Source organism: Neopelma chrysocephalum, unplaced genomic scaffold (genome assembly GCF_003984885.1).
Source record: "Neopelma chrysocephalum unplaced genomic scaffold, ASM398488v2 Primary Assembly neopelma1_26b, whole genome shotgun sequence".
Taxonomy (NCBI): Eukaryota; Metazoa; Chordata; class Aves; order Passeriformes; family Pipridae; genus Neopelma; species Neopelma chrysocephalum.
The window spans coordinates 807788-827764 of NW_020897696.1; the positions used below are offsets into that span (position 1 = coordinate 807788).

A 19977-nucleotide genomic window follows, 5' to 3' on the forward strand; every position below is an offset into this window, starting at 1 on the left:
AGGTGCCTTGCTCTTAACTGGTTTATCTATTTATAACTACATGTCATAACATTACCTGTGAGAACACAAGTCAACTCAGGGTTATTTCAGCAGTCAAATAATCATACACAGCCTTTTTTTTATTTACACCTTATGCATGGTGATGCTCTTTCTGTTTTCACTCCCAGTTCTTTACAGAGCTGAAACCTGGCATCTGGCATGGTCTTCCAGCCTGTGCCCTGAAATGCCACCCAACTTACCTATGGTTTGGTAATTTTTAAAAGTCATGATCAGAGAGAAATAATGACCCACCACACAATGTAACTAACCATTCTGTCAGTGGTAAAACCAAACTGCATATCAGCCATTACCAAGGGTGTAATTGCAGCAGGGATAACAGGAGTGGGAGGGGAATCTGTTCTACCCCCAAATGGAGAAGAAAACGCATCTCTGCCATTTCCAACTTTCTGCCAGCTGAAAGAGGGGAGGAGGGATGGGGAGACCGCAGCATGGCAAGCAGCAACTCTGAGGCAGCTCTTTTCTCTTTACAGCTGGCAGTGATCTGACAGGCTCAGCATCAAAGAATGTTACACAGTTGGGTCATTTTGTGTGCTATTGCTGGGACATGAGGGAGGTTGCAGTATTGCAGGCTACAGATCCTTCCTCACACTCCCCCCTTCCCAAAGAGGGGAAGTCTGGTGTTTGGTGCAGAGAATTAAAGAAAGAACTTTCTTTTCCTTCGGTTTTGAAAGCAAGTAACCTCTGGTGTAGTTTGCTGTTGACAGAGCCCATAAGGAAAGAAAAGGCCAGGGAAGGAGGGGAAAACCACAGGCCTAGTAGGAAAGAAATAAGATAGTTTCATCATGTGCAGGATGAACTGAAGGTGATAGCTGAAATCTCAAGGGAGCCATGAGGAAGAGGTGGCACAGAGGAAGGTGCAGCAGTGGAGAAAGGGGACAGGAAGGTCAGTTAGAGAACTGCAGGAGGTTCATCCCAATAACAGGCAGGAGGAGGTGAATGTGGGGAGCTGGAGATGTGTTGGTAGAAAGCGTCAGGCTCTACACCCATTGAGAGTCACAAAAGGCAACCTGAGACAACGGGGGGAACTCAGGAGACTGAGTAAAAGTGGACAACGCAGGTGCAAGTTTCCTTGCACTTTTGAGGCACAAACCCACCACAGAAGAAGGCAAAGAGTAAGACAGGGAGAGAGCTGTAAAACGCCATGGTCAGCGTCTCCAGGAGGGACGCCAGAAGAACCTGGTGAGGAGGGGCAGAGCAGGAGCCTTGTGAGGATGCGGCACGACGCTCTGCAGGGCGAGAGGGTGGCGCTCTGGGAGAGGGGAGGCTTCGAGGGGCTGAACAGCGAAAGGCAGCCGGCACCGGGCTCACCCAGGTGAGAGACGCGGGGCAGGGGGAGCCGGCCAGCGGGGCAGGGCCGGGGGAGGCCGGCGAGGTGCGAAGGAGCGGGCAACTGGGCAGGGCCGGGCGGCAGAGCCCAGGGAGCCCACGGGCGCTGGCGGGGGAGGAGGGCGGGGGCGGCCCCTTCCCTCCCTGCTGCCCCCGCCGCTGGCCGGGCCGGGCCGCCTCTCACCTGTGTCGAGGTTGAAGGAGATGCGGGCCTCGGCGAGGTAGGGGGTGTCGCTCTTGGAGCGGACGCGGCGGATGGGTCTGCGGTCGATGTCCTCCTCGGAAGATGCCGCCATTAATGTGGGCACGGTGAGCAGCGTGGCCCGGCGAGCTGGCGAGGGCGAGCGGCGGCGCGGGGCGGCCGGGCGACGAGGGGGCGGAGGGGGAGACAGGGGAGGGGAGGAGGGAGAGAGGCGCGGGGAGGGGGAGGGGAGGACGGGGAAGGAGAGAGGGAGAGAGGGAAAGGGAGAAAGGAGCGCGGGGAGGGAGGGGAAGAGACAGGGAAAACCCGTCAAGGATCTGCGGACGGGAGCGGCCGCGGCGGCCCTGCCCGCTGCCCCCGCCGTGTCCCGCCCGCCTTCGCTCCGGGCAGACGGAGCGGTGACCCCTGTCCCCAGCCCTGCCTGCGTGCCCCCCACCCCCGGGCACAGTCCCGGCGGAGGGGATTTCCCGCCCCCAGGGGAGGGTCCCGGCGGAGGTGGTTCCCTCCCCCCCGCGCCAAGCAGGTGCCACACGCTGCCAGTGGGCCTGGCTGGTCGAGGTGCCACCGCGCAGCGAGTCTGGCAACCCGGATTGCTCTCTTCAAGCCTAGGGCATCCCCAAACTCAGAGCACAGCTGGTTCAAGATTTGGTGCGACGTCTAATGCTGCATCCCTTCACCTCCTTCCCCTCTTTCCTTGGGCAACCCCATGATGTAAAGCAGAATGGTGTACCATGCCTTGGCAGTTTAAAATGCCAAGGAGACTGAGGAGCCCACACTTAGTGTTTAAAAGTGACCATCACTTAAAGCCTGGGACTCATATTCCAGCAGGTCTTTGAGAAAAATGTGACCATAGGCAAAAATCAGTGACTGTTCTCCATCTCCACACTGAGAACAATGTTTTGTGGCATCTCTGTTTCTCTGTTTAGTAATCAGCTCTTCATGTTGATGGTCTTACCCTGTGGTTTGTAGGCTGCCTGCCACATTAGGACTCCAGTTTCAGTTGGGACCGCTAGATGTTAGTGTAATGTAAATAATTAAGAATGCTATTTCAAAATAAAATATAGGGATAGCACAAAAGGACTATATAAAGTGAGAGCTAGAGAGTTAAAATACATATAGAATATGCTGATTTGGAAGGGACCCATCAGGATCATAGGGTGTAACTCCTGGCCCTTTGCAGGATGCCCCAAGGGTCACACCATGTGCCTGAGAGCATTGTCCAAATGTTTCTTGAACTCAGACAGGCTTGGTACTGTGACCACTTCCCTGGGGAGCCTGTTCCAGTGCCCAACCACCCTTTGGGTGAAGAACCTTTTCCTGATACATGCATGGGAGTGTAATAGTTTGTCCCATTTAATTCAGTATTTAAAAAAAAAACAACCAGCCTGCTTAAAGTCACTAAGTTGTCATTACTTCCAAAATCTTTTTGTTTTGTCAACCTCAATGAGAAAAAAAGACCAGGGAAGGAATACCAGGCCTCAGGAATTCTGAAGGCAGCAATAGTAACATTAGCTGGTCTGAATTTTGAGGGACAGCTCTCTTACTTGTTCCTGCAGAACCAAGAGTTTTCTATTGCACTTCTGCCAGTTATTCCTATAGAGGTTTTGGGGCATGCTGGGTGTTCTTCCACGGCTGTAATATTAGCTAAGTCTGCTGTTAGCTCTAATCCCTTTGTAAATGTTCACAAGAATTTTCATGTTTCTGGGTGCCTGGAGTGGGCAAGATATATTTTGTTTGCAAAACCGTTCTATTTTGCTCTGATCTCACTGGCTTACCGTGGCTAAAACAGGGGGGAAAATGTAGTTAGTACTTGCAGGAGAATTTTGAAAAGAATCCCTGTTCATACATATGTAGGTGCTTGTAGTTGGACTGCCATGACATCTTTGGATGTCTGCTGAACCACCATATCACTTGTGAACAAGGAAATACCATCTGGTCCATCTGCATCTCAAAAAAAAGTCTTTAATTAACATCATATGATGTTTGGGGAAGGTGTGGTCTTACCGTTATCAAGGTTGAAGCAGATCCTAGCTTCTTCCAAGTAAGGGGTGTCACTCTTAGACCGAAGTCTTCTGATGGGTCTCCGGTCTATGTCATCCTCAGAGGTTGCTGTCACCAGAGTGGGCACAGTGAGAAGAGTTGCCCGACGAGCTGGTAAGAAAGTACAAATGAAGAGGAGAATATCAGGAGAAAGGAGAAACGAAAAGGGGGAAGAAGAGGGAGAAAAAGAAAAAAAAAGGAAAAGAAAAGAGAAGGAAAATCACTCAATGGAACAGAGGACCTGTAGCAGGTAGTAGAATAGGCAGTTTACTGTGAGGTCCTTGACTCATATACTACAGAATTTAAGGGGTGCACTGAATGATGCCAAGAAAAGATTGCTGTCTTCTGTGCCCTAAAGGCACAGGTTACAGCTCTGTTGCTGCCACAGATTGCATGTTCAAAGTTCCTACTTTTGCAGCTTAAATCACTCGTTTCTCAACTTCTCAACAGCTGCAATCTCTCTTTTCCTGAATGCTGTTTTTGAGGCTGTGATGCCTAAGTAGTGGAAGTATCTAAGTGGTCACCTAATTTGCAGAAATCAGTGGAAGCTGTGCTTGGAACACAACATGATGCCTACAGCAACTATTCTAAAACTCAGTTTCTTCTTGTCTTGACTTAAGCACTCAAAATAAAGAGCTACTTTTTGCTCTTGATCACTTTATGTCTTATTTTCTTAGTTGTGAAACAGGTAGAATCATTCTTTTTTTCAGTAGGAATTTCAAGAAGATATAAATCCATTAATATTGTAAAGTATTGATATACTTCAGTGGAGCACCGATGAAAAGCTCATAAGGAAATTAAGATTTCTGTCTTCTGAACATGGTTTAAATAACTTGGGGCCATGCATTCAAGGAGGAGAAAGCAAAATATTTAACACTGTTTCATTAAGTGAGCACTGCCCACTCCATGTACTGATGAAGCAAATGGTAGGATAGTAAAAAATTACTGTGTCATCATGCAGTTAGAAGCCACACTATAATACATATGTATTAGGAGACTGAATTAATGTTGCAGAGGCAACCTTCATTCTGGCATTGCCCAAGTATTTAGCACTGGACCTTACAGCCTTGATAATGTCCCTTTAATGTAGGTGTTTTTTATGTGAAATGTAATTGTGAGTGGCTGTCGAATGCTTTGGGCGCTGAGCCTATAAATTACAAATCACAAGCAGAGGAGCCTCTATAAATATACCCGCCTCAACTGCCTCTCTGAGTAGATAAAGACTATCACAAATGCTAGATGGGATCTGGCTGATCACTGAAAGCATAAGCACCATGCACAAGTACTTTCTCAGTGTGTTTCTTTCCCCTTCACCTCATACATAACTGGAAAGAGAATTTCAGCTGGAAAGAACGTCTGTACCCTTAGTGTGGGACTGTTAACATAAACTTTCATGGGGGACCCTGTATGAGCCTAGGAGCCTAAACCCTACATGCTTTTTGCTGCTTGGACATTATCTGGCATAACAGTCTTTATCTCAGGGCTTTTGTAAAGCACCATATTTCAAATAACTAAAAATGAACTATATTTTCCCACTGGGATTGGAGAGCATGACTGATAGTGACTAAGTGCATATTCTGCAACCTACTAACTGTGATTCTTTCTTTTAAAAGTTTTTTAGAATTTCAAATAAAACCTGTCAATCAGAAGCCTTCAGATGCCTAAAAGCTGACTTAGGTGTTAGGTATGATAGCATATAATTACTATGAGTTAACAGAAGCTGTCACACTCTATTTTTCAATTTGCAGCATTATGTAGTTTACTAAACAAGTAAATCTGCACTGCTGAAGGCAGTGGTTATTTCTGGTCTAACTTACTTGTTTTCTATTTCGAAATAGATTTCTTTCAAGTTTTTGCTCACTTCTAACCTAGCATTTGCATTTGAAGTAAACACAAAGGGCAAGAGTCGAAATTGATTTAATGGGGTCAACTATTTAGATTAAGCTAAAGCAAACACTGCAACTAGGCTGTAAACCGTTACTCCCTTATGATAGGGAAGTACAGTAATGAAGATAAAAGAGAATGGAAAATTTCTGTTACGGAAAATTTTGTGTCATCAGATTTACACTTCAGGAAGATTTGTCTGTATACAAAGTCAGCATTGTAAAAATCATCTCATAAAGCAATGATGTAAATGATTTGTCTTTTAAAACTGGTGCAATCTAGCTGTAGTTAAATTCAGTGAGAGGGCTCCCATGCATTTCAGGGCTAGCACAGGATCACAGCACAGGTATCTATTTGAAAAAAAAATCCCAGCACCAAATTGCATACACTTTTATAGTGAACAGAGAATAAGAGTAGGCTTTTCTATATAATTGTTTATAAATCATTTTTACCTTTTGGGTCAAAATATTGGGATCTGGCTTGTATTCATTTTCACTGGAGGTAGGTGGATGCTAGAAAATGCTTCTTGGAGTAATCATTATGTATTACTTTGACAACCGTGATTATCTCCCCTTTGTGTATATTACCAAAAGGAGTTTTCAAGAATGACTGGATATTCTAGGTAAACATTGAAAAAATTTCAGAGTAAGCTAATAAGTATTAAAAAAGATTTGCAATGAAACCCAAGATCAATTCTTACACAGCCACAGAACTGGAAAGTACAGCTGATCACATTCTGATATCGATAGAGTAGCACTGAGTGTTTATGCCTGCCATGAATATACACACTCTTTCCTAACCATAATCCATAGCAGTCCTTAGTTTGAGAATGACTTGCCATACAGTTTTTAGTAAAGCTGTCGATATTTGCCCTATGAGACCTAGGGTCCATCACAGCTAATCCACCAGTATCTCTTGCTTCAGCTGTTCTCCTTAAACCAGATCAGTCTCTGGGACACATTTTTAGGAGATAATTTTTGAGAAAATTAGAAAGTGTCCTCTTGAAAGTCTTGGAGCAATGGAGTGACATTACAATACACAATAAGGGACCAACTTTTGCTGCAAATGGATTTGAGACCAGTGTCCAAAACCTCATTTAAAGCACCCACTGTAACAGCACACAGAAGGCAAATTAGCCATTCTGTTAAATTCTTTCACTCTCTTTGCATCATTCCCCATAAGGTTATGCCACAACTGGCACATTGTGGCAACGTCCTGTCTGGTGTTTGTTAGAAAGTGAAAAAGTTGCTTTTTGAGGGAAAAATACCTTAAAAATATAAATGCTGTAATGTACATTGTATGACACCTTAGAACTGCTGTATATAATCTCCCATTTGTTGTCTCAAAATATTGTATTTTACTGAAGTAGAACACAAGTATGTGTTTGGGAGAAGGGAATGTAAAATATGTAAATTTTTATATTGCATGTTCAGAGGCATTTTGAAGATATAATTTCAATATATTTGGTTAAATCTGCAGCTGGTCCAAATTTTGAGCACTGTTCAAAATGACTGAAAACATGGGGGGTGGTTTGCAGATAATTTTTGATGGCTTCTATTTTTTCCATTAAAATACTTCCCCACAGATTTTAATAAAAATATTAGTACTAATTTTTGTTTGCCAAGAACTACCTTTATGTTTTGAAGAGTTATAATATTGGCTTTTCTTTGAAGAGTTATTTATTCATTTTTTTTAAGAGTGTTATTTAGAAAAATTATGGACATTTTTAATCGGAAAAATTTTAGAGGTGAAATGGCATCTTCCTAAAAATTAATTGGAGAAAACAAAAAATATTAATCTAATTTTTCCATCTACATTTATCAGTCAGATTTTTTTAAAATGTTTTTAAAATATTTCATTGGTGACACAGGTACACTTGCCATTTTTTGATCTGTAGGGTCAATAGAAACCCATATTTGCATAGCAGATTTTGACCTTGAAAGGGCAAAAACTTTTGAAACTTGATGATTTTAGTCTTAGTACAAGCAAAGTACTAAAATGTTGCTTCTTGGAGATGTCTAGACCTAGATACATTGGAAAGGGTATGTTTCTGATGCATATAATCATAAGCAACTTCAAATGACATTGAAATAGCCATAAGGGGATGCTTTTTTACATCAGAAATCTTTAAGGCTTTCCTTAAAAGGAAAGTTTCATTTCTCAGGGCAAATTTTGAATGACTTTGTAGAATACCTATGAAAATATTTTAATTGCAGTGCTGCTGTTGCTGATTGAATAGGATTCTTCTTTCTTGCTACTTTTTTCATCAGATAAACATATGAGCTTCTTACTCAGTTCTCCTCCTTCACGCTTCTGTGAAGAGGGCTCACCATGGTGTAACATGTAGATAATGCATGCAGAAATGTATTTTTGGTTAAAAGGAAGCTTTAAAAACTTGAGTTCAGGTACATTTTGATGCATCTAGCACATGATATCCCATGTAAGCTAAAAAAAAAAAATATTAGATTGTGAATATTCTTCCTTAAAGACAGACCAGGAAATGGGTCCAATTGGGTGTTTACCAGGAAAAAAATCTTGTGGTCTGATTTAATGCCAGTTCACTTTATCGGTTGCATTTAAAACAAGACAAAAGGACAACATTTGAAGGATTAGATTTGGAAAACTGGGTATGACTGGCAGGGGAGCCAGAGACAGAACATGTGGAGAAACCATAAATTGTCATTTATGAAGAATGATGTATAGGCTTGGGTCTCCCAGATAGACACAGAAGCACATGCATATGGATTTCTCCATGGCTCTAAAGCAAAGCTGTTGAAATCTTTTTTGATGGGCATCAGTAATCTGAAAGAAAGTACTTAGATACATCATATCAAGAACAGGCCTGAAGGTTGCAAACAATGGTACCCATGCAAAAGGATATCCACATTTAGTCACGTGCTCATTCCGCTGGTTTGTGATATTTGGGTAGGAATATGCACGATATACTTAGCTGGCATTTTTTGTGCGTTTTAGACAAAACATACTTGTTCCTCCACCATTGTGTCCAAAGGCATAGGCTGTTTGGAAATTCTCAGTAAGGAAGATATGCCAGAATAGGTGGTGGAAAGGGAACTTAAAAAAGTTTAAAAAGGATGAGGAAAAGGTTGATGTTGATCAGTTACTTGATGGGATTTTAAGGGGGAGAAATTTTATCAGGAATGCACATTTGCTGTTACTAATTCTTCTGATACTGAAGCTATTAGTCTAAGAAGTAGTGACATCACATAAATAAAAAAAGACCTGGAAAATATCATAACCTTGAAAATATGTTAATATATAGGACGGATTAATCATAAAATTTTGGTGGATGGAGGAACATCTGCAGTGGAATCATTCTGGATTAGGATCTGGGGATACTGCAGCAATATATTTTTATAAAACACTGTACTTAATGTAATATGCAAAAGCAAAAGGAAAGTAGCACTGAAGAGTCACCAGTGATTAAATGCAAACATCTAGAATAAATCAGCACTGTCTGAATTAAAATAAATGAGCAACAAGGCAGCACAGTGAAATAAATATATTGTGGACACAGAGAATGACCGGAAAATGTGGAATTAAAACTATACCTGGGAGTATTTTATTAAACCTGCAAAACTGATCAAGAAAAATGATTTCCTGAAATCTTCTGAGCAATCATCCCCCATGTGTCTATACAATCTTGTGCATCTATTACCCTTGGCCATATGTACTGTATTTTTTTATACTTTACATTTTTTATTCACTCCTTACATTCATCAAATAAATTGCAGGAATGTTGCAACCAGTAGAAGCATACCTCGTGTAAGTGGATCTTTAACTTACTTACAGACACAAAAGATAGTTCAAGATAAGCCTTCAAGAGAGTTTTGTTCAATTTTTTAAATATGCACAGTGTATCTTGTCAAGTGGCCTGGCAAGCAACTTCGTGGTATGTAGGAGCATCTTGAAAATAATTAATGCAGTTAATTTTAAGCTGGTGTGCCCTGCTGGTGCAAAAGGATATAAGACTGGAAAAGTGGATGCACAGCTCTCTAGGAAATTAGAAACAATTTTTTCCTTGAGTTAGAAGTTGCGTGACAGCTGAACCCAGACTCTCAGCAGGGACCGGAGAGTCCCACTGTGGTGCAGAGGTGGACTCCTGCAACCCAGAATGGCATCCTGACAACACAATGTCCATCCCATCCCATCAGGTTGTTGTGTGGGTTTGCTGCAGGCACCAAAAGAGAGGATGAGTCTTAGGAACCCTGCCATCGGACTCATGCTTGCAGAAAAGTGCTACTCACTGTCTGCGATGGCCAACTCTCCCTTTATGGTAGTACCTAAAGTCTTCACTCGTAATGTACTGTGCAGAAGTCATTCTGCTCTCTTATAGTTCATCTAGGGGCTCAATCTCCTTATATACAGTGGGAGGGAGAGGTTCCTCTTTTCTTAATCCTCAAAAACCTAGGTGAGAGCTAGGTACCAACAGCTAGAGTGCTGCGTGCAATCCCTGCACACAGTTTGGTTGGCTATGCTCAAGACAGGCTCTCTGGCATGGTATAGCTGTGTGAGTGGCTTGAGAAGCCCTGACCAGCTTTGAAGGTTTTTGAGAAAGCAGCAAGAATCCTCAGCAGCTGCTTCCTCCCTGCTTTTGGAGATACGCCTACACTGAGGCCATTGCCCATTTGCTAAGCAAGTGTGCCTTTGGCTGGCTATGTTCCTCACTGATCCACATCCAGACTGCTGACTTTCCATCTTGCTTAGTCTCATACCTGCCTCATCACCATGGACTTGTCTGATGATCTGGACTCTTGGCTGAACCTGGTGACTGTGACCAAATCTACCCGGCTCGTGCCCTGCAGTGCTTTACCTGTCATAGGTAATGGCTGCTGCCTCTGCCCATTTTGCTGACTTTGGGCTTACTTTCACTTATGGACCAGCTCACTTCTGCTGCTCCTCAGTGCCTGCCTGCTCAGCTCTTTCAAATATGAGGTCTTTCTTTGCATGCCCCAAAGCATAACTTTCAAATAGAACTTCAAGATCAAAGCTGATGTTTCCCCAAAGTACGCTGCAGCCAAGTGATCTGCACATTTACAGCTTTGGATTACAGCTTGACCTGTTTAAAGAAAGTTACTCCCTTTTCTGAATTAGGTCCTATCTTGCCAGTCAACACGTGATTCCTCAATGCAAACAAATGCCATCAGCACAGGCATCATTCACTCAAGTTTGCTATCTAGGCTTTCATAATCAGTAGAGAGGCAAGATTTATATTAACCCAAGGAAGATGTCTAAAGTGAACCCTACTCTTAAAATGACTGTTTCTCTCCACTGGTACATGCCAAGCTAGTCAGAACTCAGGTGAAAATGTCTTCACTGAGGATGCCTACGGGATAAGTGAGCTGAAAATCCTATTCCAGGCCCCATTATATACTTTCAGCCCCTGCAGCTGAAAGCTGTGATAGATTTGTATTTATAATACATCTGCAGCCAAGAGTAACCAGTATCTTCCACACGCTTCAAAGGGAGAAGGCTTTTTTGAAAATTAAAGTCTGGCTTCATGCTTAGATTTCAGATTCAGGCTTTCCTAGGGCAAGGGGCTGGATCCAGGGGATCACAGTCCTTTCTTTCCTGTTTCTGATTTGCAGATGCGTCACCAGGCATTACGCACTTGGCAGGGACACCCCACCAGCTCCTAGATTCCAACATACGGCTACAGAAGAGACAGTTAGGGAGGGCTGCAGAGCTTGGGATATTTCTGGCTTGTATTTAAAGCCTAGAGCCAGCTGGCTTCATTTACCAAGTTTTCTAAATCTAGCTAATCCTACTGTCAGATTCAGCTTTTGTGACTTTTCCATCCCTCCTGCTTCACTTTCCTTGGAGGAAACAGGGAACAGCTGTTGAAACAGCAGATACAGCCTGAACGGCCAAACATTCTCTGTTCTGTGCTCAGCCCATCAAAGTGAGGTGATGGCTGCTGCTTCAGAGGAAAGGATGGAAGAGGTGGCAGCTGATAAGGTAACACCTCTTTCCTCCTACCCTACAACAGCAAAGGCAGTTCTGCAGCTTTCTGCAGGAATAGGGACAAGGTGTGAGCGTTAGTGCAGGCAGCAAGGAATAGAGAACCAGTTGGTTAGTTGCTGGAGGACAAAGCCCTGTTTTAGTCTATTTGCTGAGGTCAGAGTATCCTGCATTCAACTACACAAAACCTGAGGTCAGCTGGGATTTGATATCATCGGCTGTCAATGCCATCATAGCTCTTTGAGTTCCTTCCCAACATTTTGCAGTCCTATTCGTTCCTTTCTCTTTCATCCACAAGAAGTGGGTACAGATACGAATGAGTGCTTCACAGCTGCTATTGGTTACATTGTCATACCATTAATGTGAAAACATTGGAGGTTTTTTTTGATCTGAAAAATTAAAAGGCAGAAATCTTCAAATTTCTCAAAAAGAGTTAAGTGGGTCATAAACTGCCATTCTACAGTTTGTAAACAGAGCACTTTGGAATGCAATAACTAATAATATAAGTAAAGTAATAATAGTACATATGAATATGTTCTGATGTTGTTTTTAATTAAATGGCAGAATACTGTAGTCTTCTTGCACTCAATTCTGTTGTAGTGCAGTTTAAATGCATATACACAAGGTGTTTGATAGTGTGATTTGCTAATAGCATCATATTATATTAACATCAAATAGTTACTTGTGATCCCATTAGGTAGATCTGATGACAACGCTTTCTTACAGATCTTTTATTCAGTTCCGTACTAGCTACTTGAGCTATGCTGTTTATGGTGGGTGAGTGCCTCACATTCAGTGTATTTTTTTTGTTGGGGGGCAGGGAGTGTCAGAAAGTTAAAGCTAATGCAATTAGCCTGTTTCTCAGAAGGTGGATAAGGACAGAAATATGTTATTTTTGCCCATGCTCGGAGAAATTGTGCAATTATCTCATAGAGAAATGCCTGTTTTTTGGAAGACAGTCTTAAAATTTCACATAAGGTACAAGGACAACAGGAGTTACCACAGCTGTAGAGGCAGCATCAATGCACACTCGATGGGGTTGAGTTCCTTGTTCTGTACAGGGGGTAAAATAATTGAGAGGAAGGGGATATTACCATCAAGAAGTTTGGGGCTAAGGATGGCAATAAAGGTATTTGCTGCAGGAAACCTTGATGATGAAATTCTTCCGGAGACTTACTGTTTGGCCTCCTGAAACTTCTCTCTGCACAAGCCACATGTCATCTCTCACATCCTATTGTTAGTATAGTTGTTCATCCGTTTTTCCCCTCAAGCACCTCTCCTGCCAGAGGGCTGCTGTCTTGCAGTGTTTGAGAATGTAGATCAGAAACATTGTCACTTCTGTGCTCAGAGCGATTTCCCTTCTGGCACCTAGGTTGTTGGAAAGCAACTGACCTCAAGCACAGAGAGATGAAGAGAGGGGACATTACTAGAGTTTACAGAAAAGGTCTCACAAGCATGTGAGGTAAGAGATGTGAAGGACAGGAGCTGAGGAAAATGCAGTAAAAGGAGGAAAGAGAAGGGTGAAAAATAGAAGGGGGCAGAGCATAAGTACAGCATGGCTTTTCTATCAATGTACTGTTTCCAGTTGTGGAGATAATTAGGATTTGGGATGCTGGTACACAGTGGAACCGTGTCATTGATGACTTTCATAAAATATTCAGGAGCAGGGGGACAAAAAAAATCTCCAAGTTTCGGTGCTGATTCTTGTTTGTTTTGGCCAAGGAATAGAAGTCCATGTGACAGATCTACAGGTCAGCTCTCTGCTGATGACTTTTGTATCAAGGAATACAGTTCTGCATAATGGATTTTTTTTCCTCATTTAATAAAAGGAAAATAATTGCATTAAAATGAAGAATCAACCAGGTGCTAATGTTACATTATAGTCATGCACCTAACTGATCAGTACAAGCATTTCTGTATGTGCCAGCAATATAATTTCTTCAATTATGGGTAAGATAATGGTTTTTTCCCTTGCCTGCTTGGAAATATAGTCAGTGAAGGTTGCCTGCACAATCCTTACTAGCCACCTTGTGCACATGACTATAATAGTCTTTCATTGTGTGAAAACATATTCCTTCTTCCACAGTTGTCTCTGTACATTGCAGTGCACAGGGACACTTTTGATAATTTGCTATAGCTTGTAAAGCAATAAGTTGTAGATTCCTGAATTTTTCCTGAATTTTAGGTTCTGTGGAATAGAAGTGGTTTGTTCTCATAGAAATATCATAGAATGGTTAGGATTGGAAGGGACAACAGGAGGTCATTGAAGATTTCAATATTACTTCTGTCCATCAAAATCAGCCATTTCCCTCAGCCAATTTTTTCTCCTGATTTGAAGTGCTTAGTATTTGTTTCTGTTGTTCAGTGCAGGAGGCTGTGCTGTGACAAAAAAGTTTTTCTGCAACTCGTACAGATTAAAACATGTCACAACAACTAGGGGAGCAGCTAGGCAATGCAGCATGTGTTAGGCAGCAGCATCTCAGCTGAGCCAAAGGTTAAAGGTGGTACTGACCCTCATGTATCCTGGATTGGTGGCATCCCCCTGAGTGGATTAGGTCTTGCTCTGGGAGAATGGCCTCCAAAGGGAAGGCCAAACTCTGTTGGCCAGACTTTGAATTTGATTAGCAACTGATGAAATTAATGGTAAAAGAAAGATGGATCCCATTTTCAGAGAACAGGCAGTATGTAAAACCAAAAATGGTTGTTAGAACTACTTGGCTCCAATAGGCTTCTTCAATTTAATATGGTGTTTAAAGTTTAAGGAACAAAAAACACCTTCTCTCTGCAATTGCAAGTTTTCTCCAAAAATAGCGCTGGTGAGAAAAATGTGAGCTGACTTTACCAAAAATATCATCTATGTCGTGAACAAGTCTAAGCTACATTAAAGCAACGAAGCTTGGTTACTCTTCCCCTCTCTCACCCTGCTACTGCTCTGTGGGGGCCAGCATTTTGCAGGGGACAGGTGCAGACCAGTGAGAGCCTGCTGTTTGCACTGTGTGGGGTACTGCCTCAGGGCTTTCCCAAACCGGTTTTTCCTGCAGCACTGAAAAACAGCACCTTATGATCCTGACAGCACTGATAAGCAAGGAGGAAGGGGAAGAACACCAGAGGCTTATACAGCAAGCTGTGTGCCATTGCTCTCCCCTCTGCCTTGTCCATTTGGCTGCTGCAACACCAGAGCCTGAGTCTTCACAGTTCTTTTTGCTCCATCTGTACACCCAATGGCTCTCATAGCTTTTCCTTATCCTCTCACAAGGCAGATCAACCCTACCATTACTCTTCTTGTAATCCCTTTAAAACCCCAACTGTTTTGAAAGCCTTTCCCTGTGCCCTCTCAACACTTAAGTAGGTCAGTGACTGTCCCTTATCTGGCCCTATACATTTTAACTGTACAGTTAAAATAGCCATTTTCTGAATCAGTGCCAGAGTTTCTTACCTTGGGCTCCTTGACTGTAAAACAGTCTGTGAGCAGACTCGACATCCAAAAAGTAGTCCATTTTGAAGGAACTTTATGTGCAATACTCCAGTATCAGTCAGATTCCTAGGAAAGATTACAGAGATGTCAGACAGAAAAAAGCTGGTGAGTTTCTTTGTGGAAAGAATTGTGTAGGCAGTCACTAAAATGCTTCATTTGGCATATTAGGGTCAAAGTATTTTCAAGTCACTATTCATAGAACTTCATAAGCATCCTTTTCTATTTTAGGATGTTTGATTTAAATCCTTCTCTAAAGACAAAAACTGAAGTCCTACTGCAGTATTAGCAAGATTCCTAGCTTTCTAGTACAATAACCTGTATTCTAGTCACAGTCTCTATTTCTTAGGACATATACTTGGATTCATCTGCCTGTTACATTTACTCTTAAAAAGAAGATCAGAAAAGGGACAGGGACCTCTTTCAGCCAGATTCACACCCAGCATCTCTGAGTAGGCACTACTATAACAGACTACATTAAAGATAGCATTTGTGCCACTTATGCCAAAACAGTGCACTAGAAAGAAAGACACAATATTCTGGATATTTCACTACACCTAAATGACCAGAAGCCAACCTTGCCTTTCCTCTCTCCTCTTGCTGACCAGAAGCAGCAACAGAACATTCCACCATCGGTTCTAAAAGTTGTGTTAAGAGCAGTCATTAAGAAATAGTAGGCTACTTGTAGCACTGTTTCATAGCTAAGGTTTATATCTTTTGCATTCTTCTGAACATCAGATCTGTCTAGATCCTAGATTACAGCTGTCCAAGATGTACACAATCCTAGATTACAGCTGTCCAAGATGTACACTCTGCCTTTGCCAGGCAGAGTTCCTGGAATGATGCACATTATTGTGACCCTTCTCCAGCTTTATTGCTACCTTCTGCATTTTATTATACTCTGAACAACTCACAGAAAAACAGGATTTGCAGAAAACAGACAATCCAGTTCTCTCACCCACATCTCAGTTCACCACGGCATATAATCATAAGCATACAAACAACTCTGAACAATGTCTATTTTAAGAAAGACAGACAAAAATACCTCTAGTCCTTTTCCATGCAAACCTAGCAGAAAGGTTTGGAGCAGGGAATCTGACTCTTCATTCAAGCAATTCCTTTAATTACGCTGGAAAAAATAGGGAACCAGGTTTCCAAAGCTTTCCCTCTTTCCTTTGATTCAGTTTTCATAGATCAACATGCAGTCCTTTCTAAAATTCAGATGTCTGTCCTGATGAGAAAACTTTTAAATTCCCGAGCAATTCACTTTACTGTAGCACTCCCAAACCAGAAATGATACTTACTGCAGAGTAGCAAGAGCTGCCTGGCAGTGGTGTAAGCTCCAGTAGTTTCAAGGAGGGTTTCTTTGATCTTACTAAATGTCCCCAGTGTAAGCAAACAATTTTGATTGTTTGATTGGAACTCTGATGAATAATGCATAACGTCAACTGGACTTCCTTTATCAGATAAAAATGGCCAGGAGATGTTGTTACTTAGCAACAGGAGGTGACACTACGTTCATCTCCCCCACTCCCCCTCACCCTTCATACTGAAAAATTAAGACCCTGGTTTTGATTTGATAAAAACTTTCCCACAGAAAAAAAAAATCTACATCAGGTTTCCTTAAGAATTTGTTTTCACTCTGATCTGCCCTGTTGCATCTGATATTCTGAGATATTTTTAATGTTTCATAATGATTAACCATAATATTGTGTTTTGTCTAATAATTTGCTTTCAGTAAGTAAAATACCTACTTCCTTCACCATTTACCACAAGGGTAAGGAGATTGTTTTGCTATAAATATAATGTAAATAACATCTTGAGAATAGATTCATTTCTTATCTGCTACCGCTTGTTGGACAAGGCAGACAGAAAAAGCAACATACAAAATGTTCCAGCGATGCTATGAAATATATAGAATATTGAGAAACCTTTCCTATTACAGAATTCCTACTTTAAGTAATTCATTCATTCTTGAAGGAGCCCTAACATTCAATATAAGCATTTTCAAGGAATCATTGCATTTCTGCTTAAGATACAGCCTTTTAAAAAATACACAATGTAGTTTTTTTCAGGAAAGGCACATTGATAAAAAGTCAAAGCACTGTGAAAGGTTTTAAAAATAAATAAATAAAATCGATGCAGAAGATAAGTACTTACCAGTGTTACTGACCTCTTTCCATCCTACTGTCATGGAATAAGACTAAGCAAATGCAACCCAGTCTGTGAGCCAGAATGAACAGCTTCTAATTTTCACTTCAACCTCGAAATCAAGAGTACTGAATAGAGAAAGGTGACGGATCTGCTTATATTATGATGAAATGAAAGCTCTTAGCACAGATCTGAGTAGAACTGCTTTTTTTTATACTACATTAGCCTGCTAATTTGAGGAAAGTGAAAGGCTTTGTTTTACTGTCTTTTATCTGTTCTCTTTGCTACCCCCACAATTTAATTTGCATTTAAAATTATTCTTATGTCTCCACTGCACTCCAAGGTATGGAGCATTTTCTAATCACGATGAATTTTCAGTGTGGTTTTTGTGCTATGGCACTTTTATTCTGAGCCAGAAACATGGTGAGTAATTATAATTGCCAGCTATTTTCTGGAATGAAATACAGAGTGGTTGTCTGATGCAGTTTCTGATTTTTCCTTCATTTAGCAGTGCATCGCAACAAACTACTCAGTCAAAGCATCAGTAAAAAAAATAAATCAAATAGCACAATGTCATGGCATGATAGCTTAAACATGCATATCCATAGACCGTGAAAGCAGAATATGTTTCTACCAAAATCTTTTCAATTATAATTTGCCTTTCCTGAATTTAAAAGTGAGCTTGGATGGTTAATAAACTGAAATTAGCACAGCTATCTCTTGGTGGCTTCTAGTGCATCTAGTTTAGCATTACTGGAGCTGCACATTGTTTGGAATGAACTGAATTGAACGGCTAACAAGGGCCATGCTATTAAGTTACATGGACATCCCTCACAAGAGGATCAGGACCCTGCTTTTTCCAGAAGTTCTTAGAGTAGTCCACCAAAGCCTGATTTTGGAAGTGAATCAGAAATTAAAGAAGGCAGTGATAAAGTGATCCTTTGATAAATTTAAAATCAGAAGTTCTGGCAAAACGAGTATCAGGAAGCAGTCAGACTTAGTCTTCCCATTTTTGCAAATATTCTGCTCAAAAAATCAGATATAAATGCCCTCTGAAATCTACTGCCACCAAACGTTACTGATGTTCAGAACCATGTGTTCTGAAAGATAAGATTTTCTTTTCAATATCAGAAAACTCTGTATCAAATATCATAGGGGTTTTTTTTAGTTTTAAGAGGAAACCCAAGAAGATAAATTAACCATCTGAGTACAGTTTTCTTGGAGAAGGTTAGAAAGTAAGAATCCCTGTGAGCACATTACTTCATTGCTTCCCACTCTTGAGAGTTTTTATATTCTTCTTCAAAGCACTGAGGCAGTATCAAAGATAAAGGTGAGCCATATGAACTCCAGGTAGAGTCTGGTATGGCTGTTCCTGCACTGGCATTACAGTAAGTATGGTTGGATTGAGTAGGTGTCTCACTGTGCCACCTTAGTGGTGGATCTGGTTTATGCAAACTGTGTTCCTGTTTTCAGAGATATGACAAGCATTTTCATTCCTAAACACAACTTAAAGGAAAATCAGACAGCAAGAACACTGCAAACTCCTTTCTTTGCATTTTGGAGCGTTGTTAGCACCTTGCTCTTTGCATTTTTAAGAGCTTGTATTTGCCATGGTGACTACTGAACAATAGGTCACTCCAAGCTGGCTTCTGATAATTATTGGATCCATTATCTTATGGACCAGGGGCCAGTTGCCTGTTTAGCCCAGATGATTTTCTTCAGCAGAAAACCAGAAAAAAAGAGGAAAGGCTGGCAACACAGAGATGCAGAAGGAAAAATGGAAGACAAGAACCTCACTTGCTCCAAGGATTGTACCTGCTTGTTACTGTCCAATATGGAATACTTTTTTTTTTTCCTAGGGACACTGAATCTCCGCTCAGGAGGAGACTGAAAAAAATACAAGCTTGCATGCTGGAGAACATTTTATAGCACCTGTCCTTTAGCCTTTGATGTATCCTTCTGATCCCCTTTGCTATCACCCTTTCAATCTGCATTGTCATCTTGCACCGTGACTGGCAAATGTAGTCACTGAAATCACCAGCAGCCTCTCTACTGACCATTGCAAGATCATCCATCTTGATACCTTCATCCATCTCAGGGATTTACAGTTCACTTTAAATTACAGTGCAGCAGTTCCGACAGCTGCTAAGAGCTCTCTCTGACAAGGGAGTACTTAGCAACAAGAAAGGTAACAGTGCCTACATATTTATATGCTTCTGTGGCATTCGTCACCATGAGGGGAAATCCTTGCCTGCCTGATTGGAAAGTCTTCAGGATCTGACCCACAGTCCAGAAAACTTGACCCACAGAAAGGGAAATACATTACCTCCAGTTCAGTTGAAAAGCCTACACATCTAGAAAAATGTGCAGGTGAAACAGATCTATTTTGAGTTAAGTATGATCCCCAGATCTGGCTTCACATACGCTTGAGGCTCACTGTGCTCCTGTGCTAATGCACAGTGCATTGAGATGTGTGCTCTGACTTGGTTTCCAAAGAACAGCAGAGCACCTCAGGGGGCAGGAAGGGAAGGGTGGTGGTAGCCGGAACCAGAAACTGTACTGTCTAGCTCTCTGAATGCTTTCCTGCGTTCTCTCAAGGCCTGAAGCCAAACTTGCAAAGCCTCTGCTATTGACTGGACCTCTTATCAGCATAGATGCTTCTTTGGGATAATGGGTGCAGTGGTTTTATAACATAGACAGATATCTATATAGGACTAGACAGAGATTGAACTCTTTGTGAGCTAGACTGGAATACCAACCAACCTCTGCTAAAGGAATACTTGGAAAAAAACTGTTACACTGTGGAAAAATATGAAGCCAAAATTCCTCATCATGAGCTTTAGTAACCTACTGCATCACATTT

General features: G+C 41.6%; 1 protein-coding gene across 4 annotated transcripts in view; it reads right to left on the reverse strand.

Annotated features, from left to right (window-relative positions):
- Window positions 1–17412, reverse strand: part of PHACTR1 (phosphatase and actin regulator 1) — a 302232-nt gene extending 284820 nt beyond the window's left edge. The window contains exons 1-4 of one of the 4 annotated variants that reach the window (XM_027676174.1): window positions 17124–17412; window positions 14928–15032; window positions 3593–3739; window positions 1571–1717 (exon numbers count right to left, since the gene is read on the reverse strand). In XM_027676174.1, the coding sequence (XP_027531975.1) occupies window positions 1571–1717; window positions 3593–3739; window positions 14928–14988 (355 nt within the window). In that variant the 5' untranslated portion in view covers window positions 14989–15032; window positions 17124–17412. The other 3 variants (XM_027676173.1, XM_027676177.1, XM_027676175.1) reach the window with 3 other exon arrangements.
- Window positions 17413–19977: the final 2565 nt, after the last annotated feature.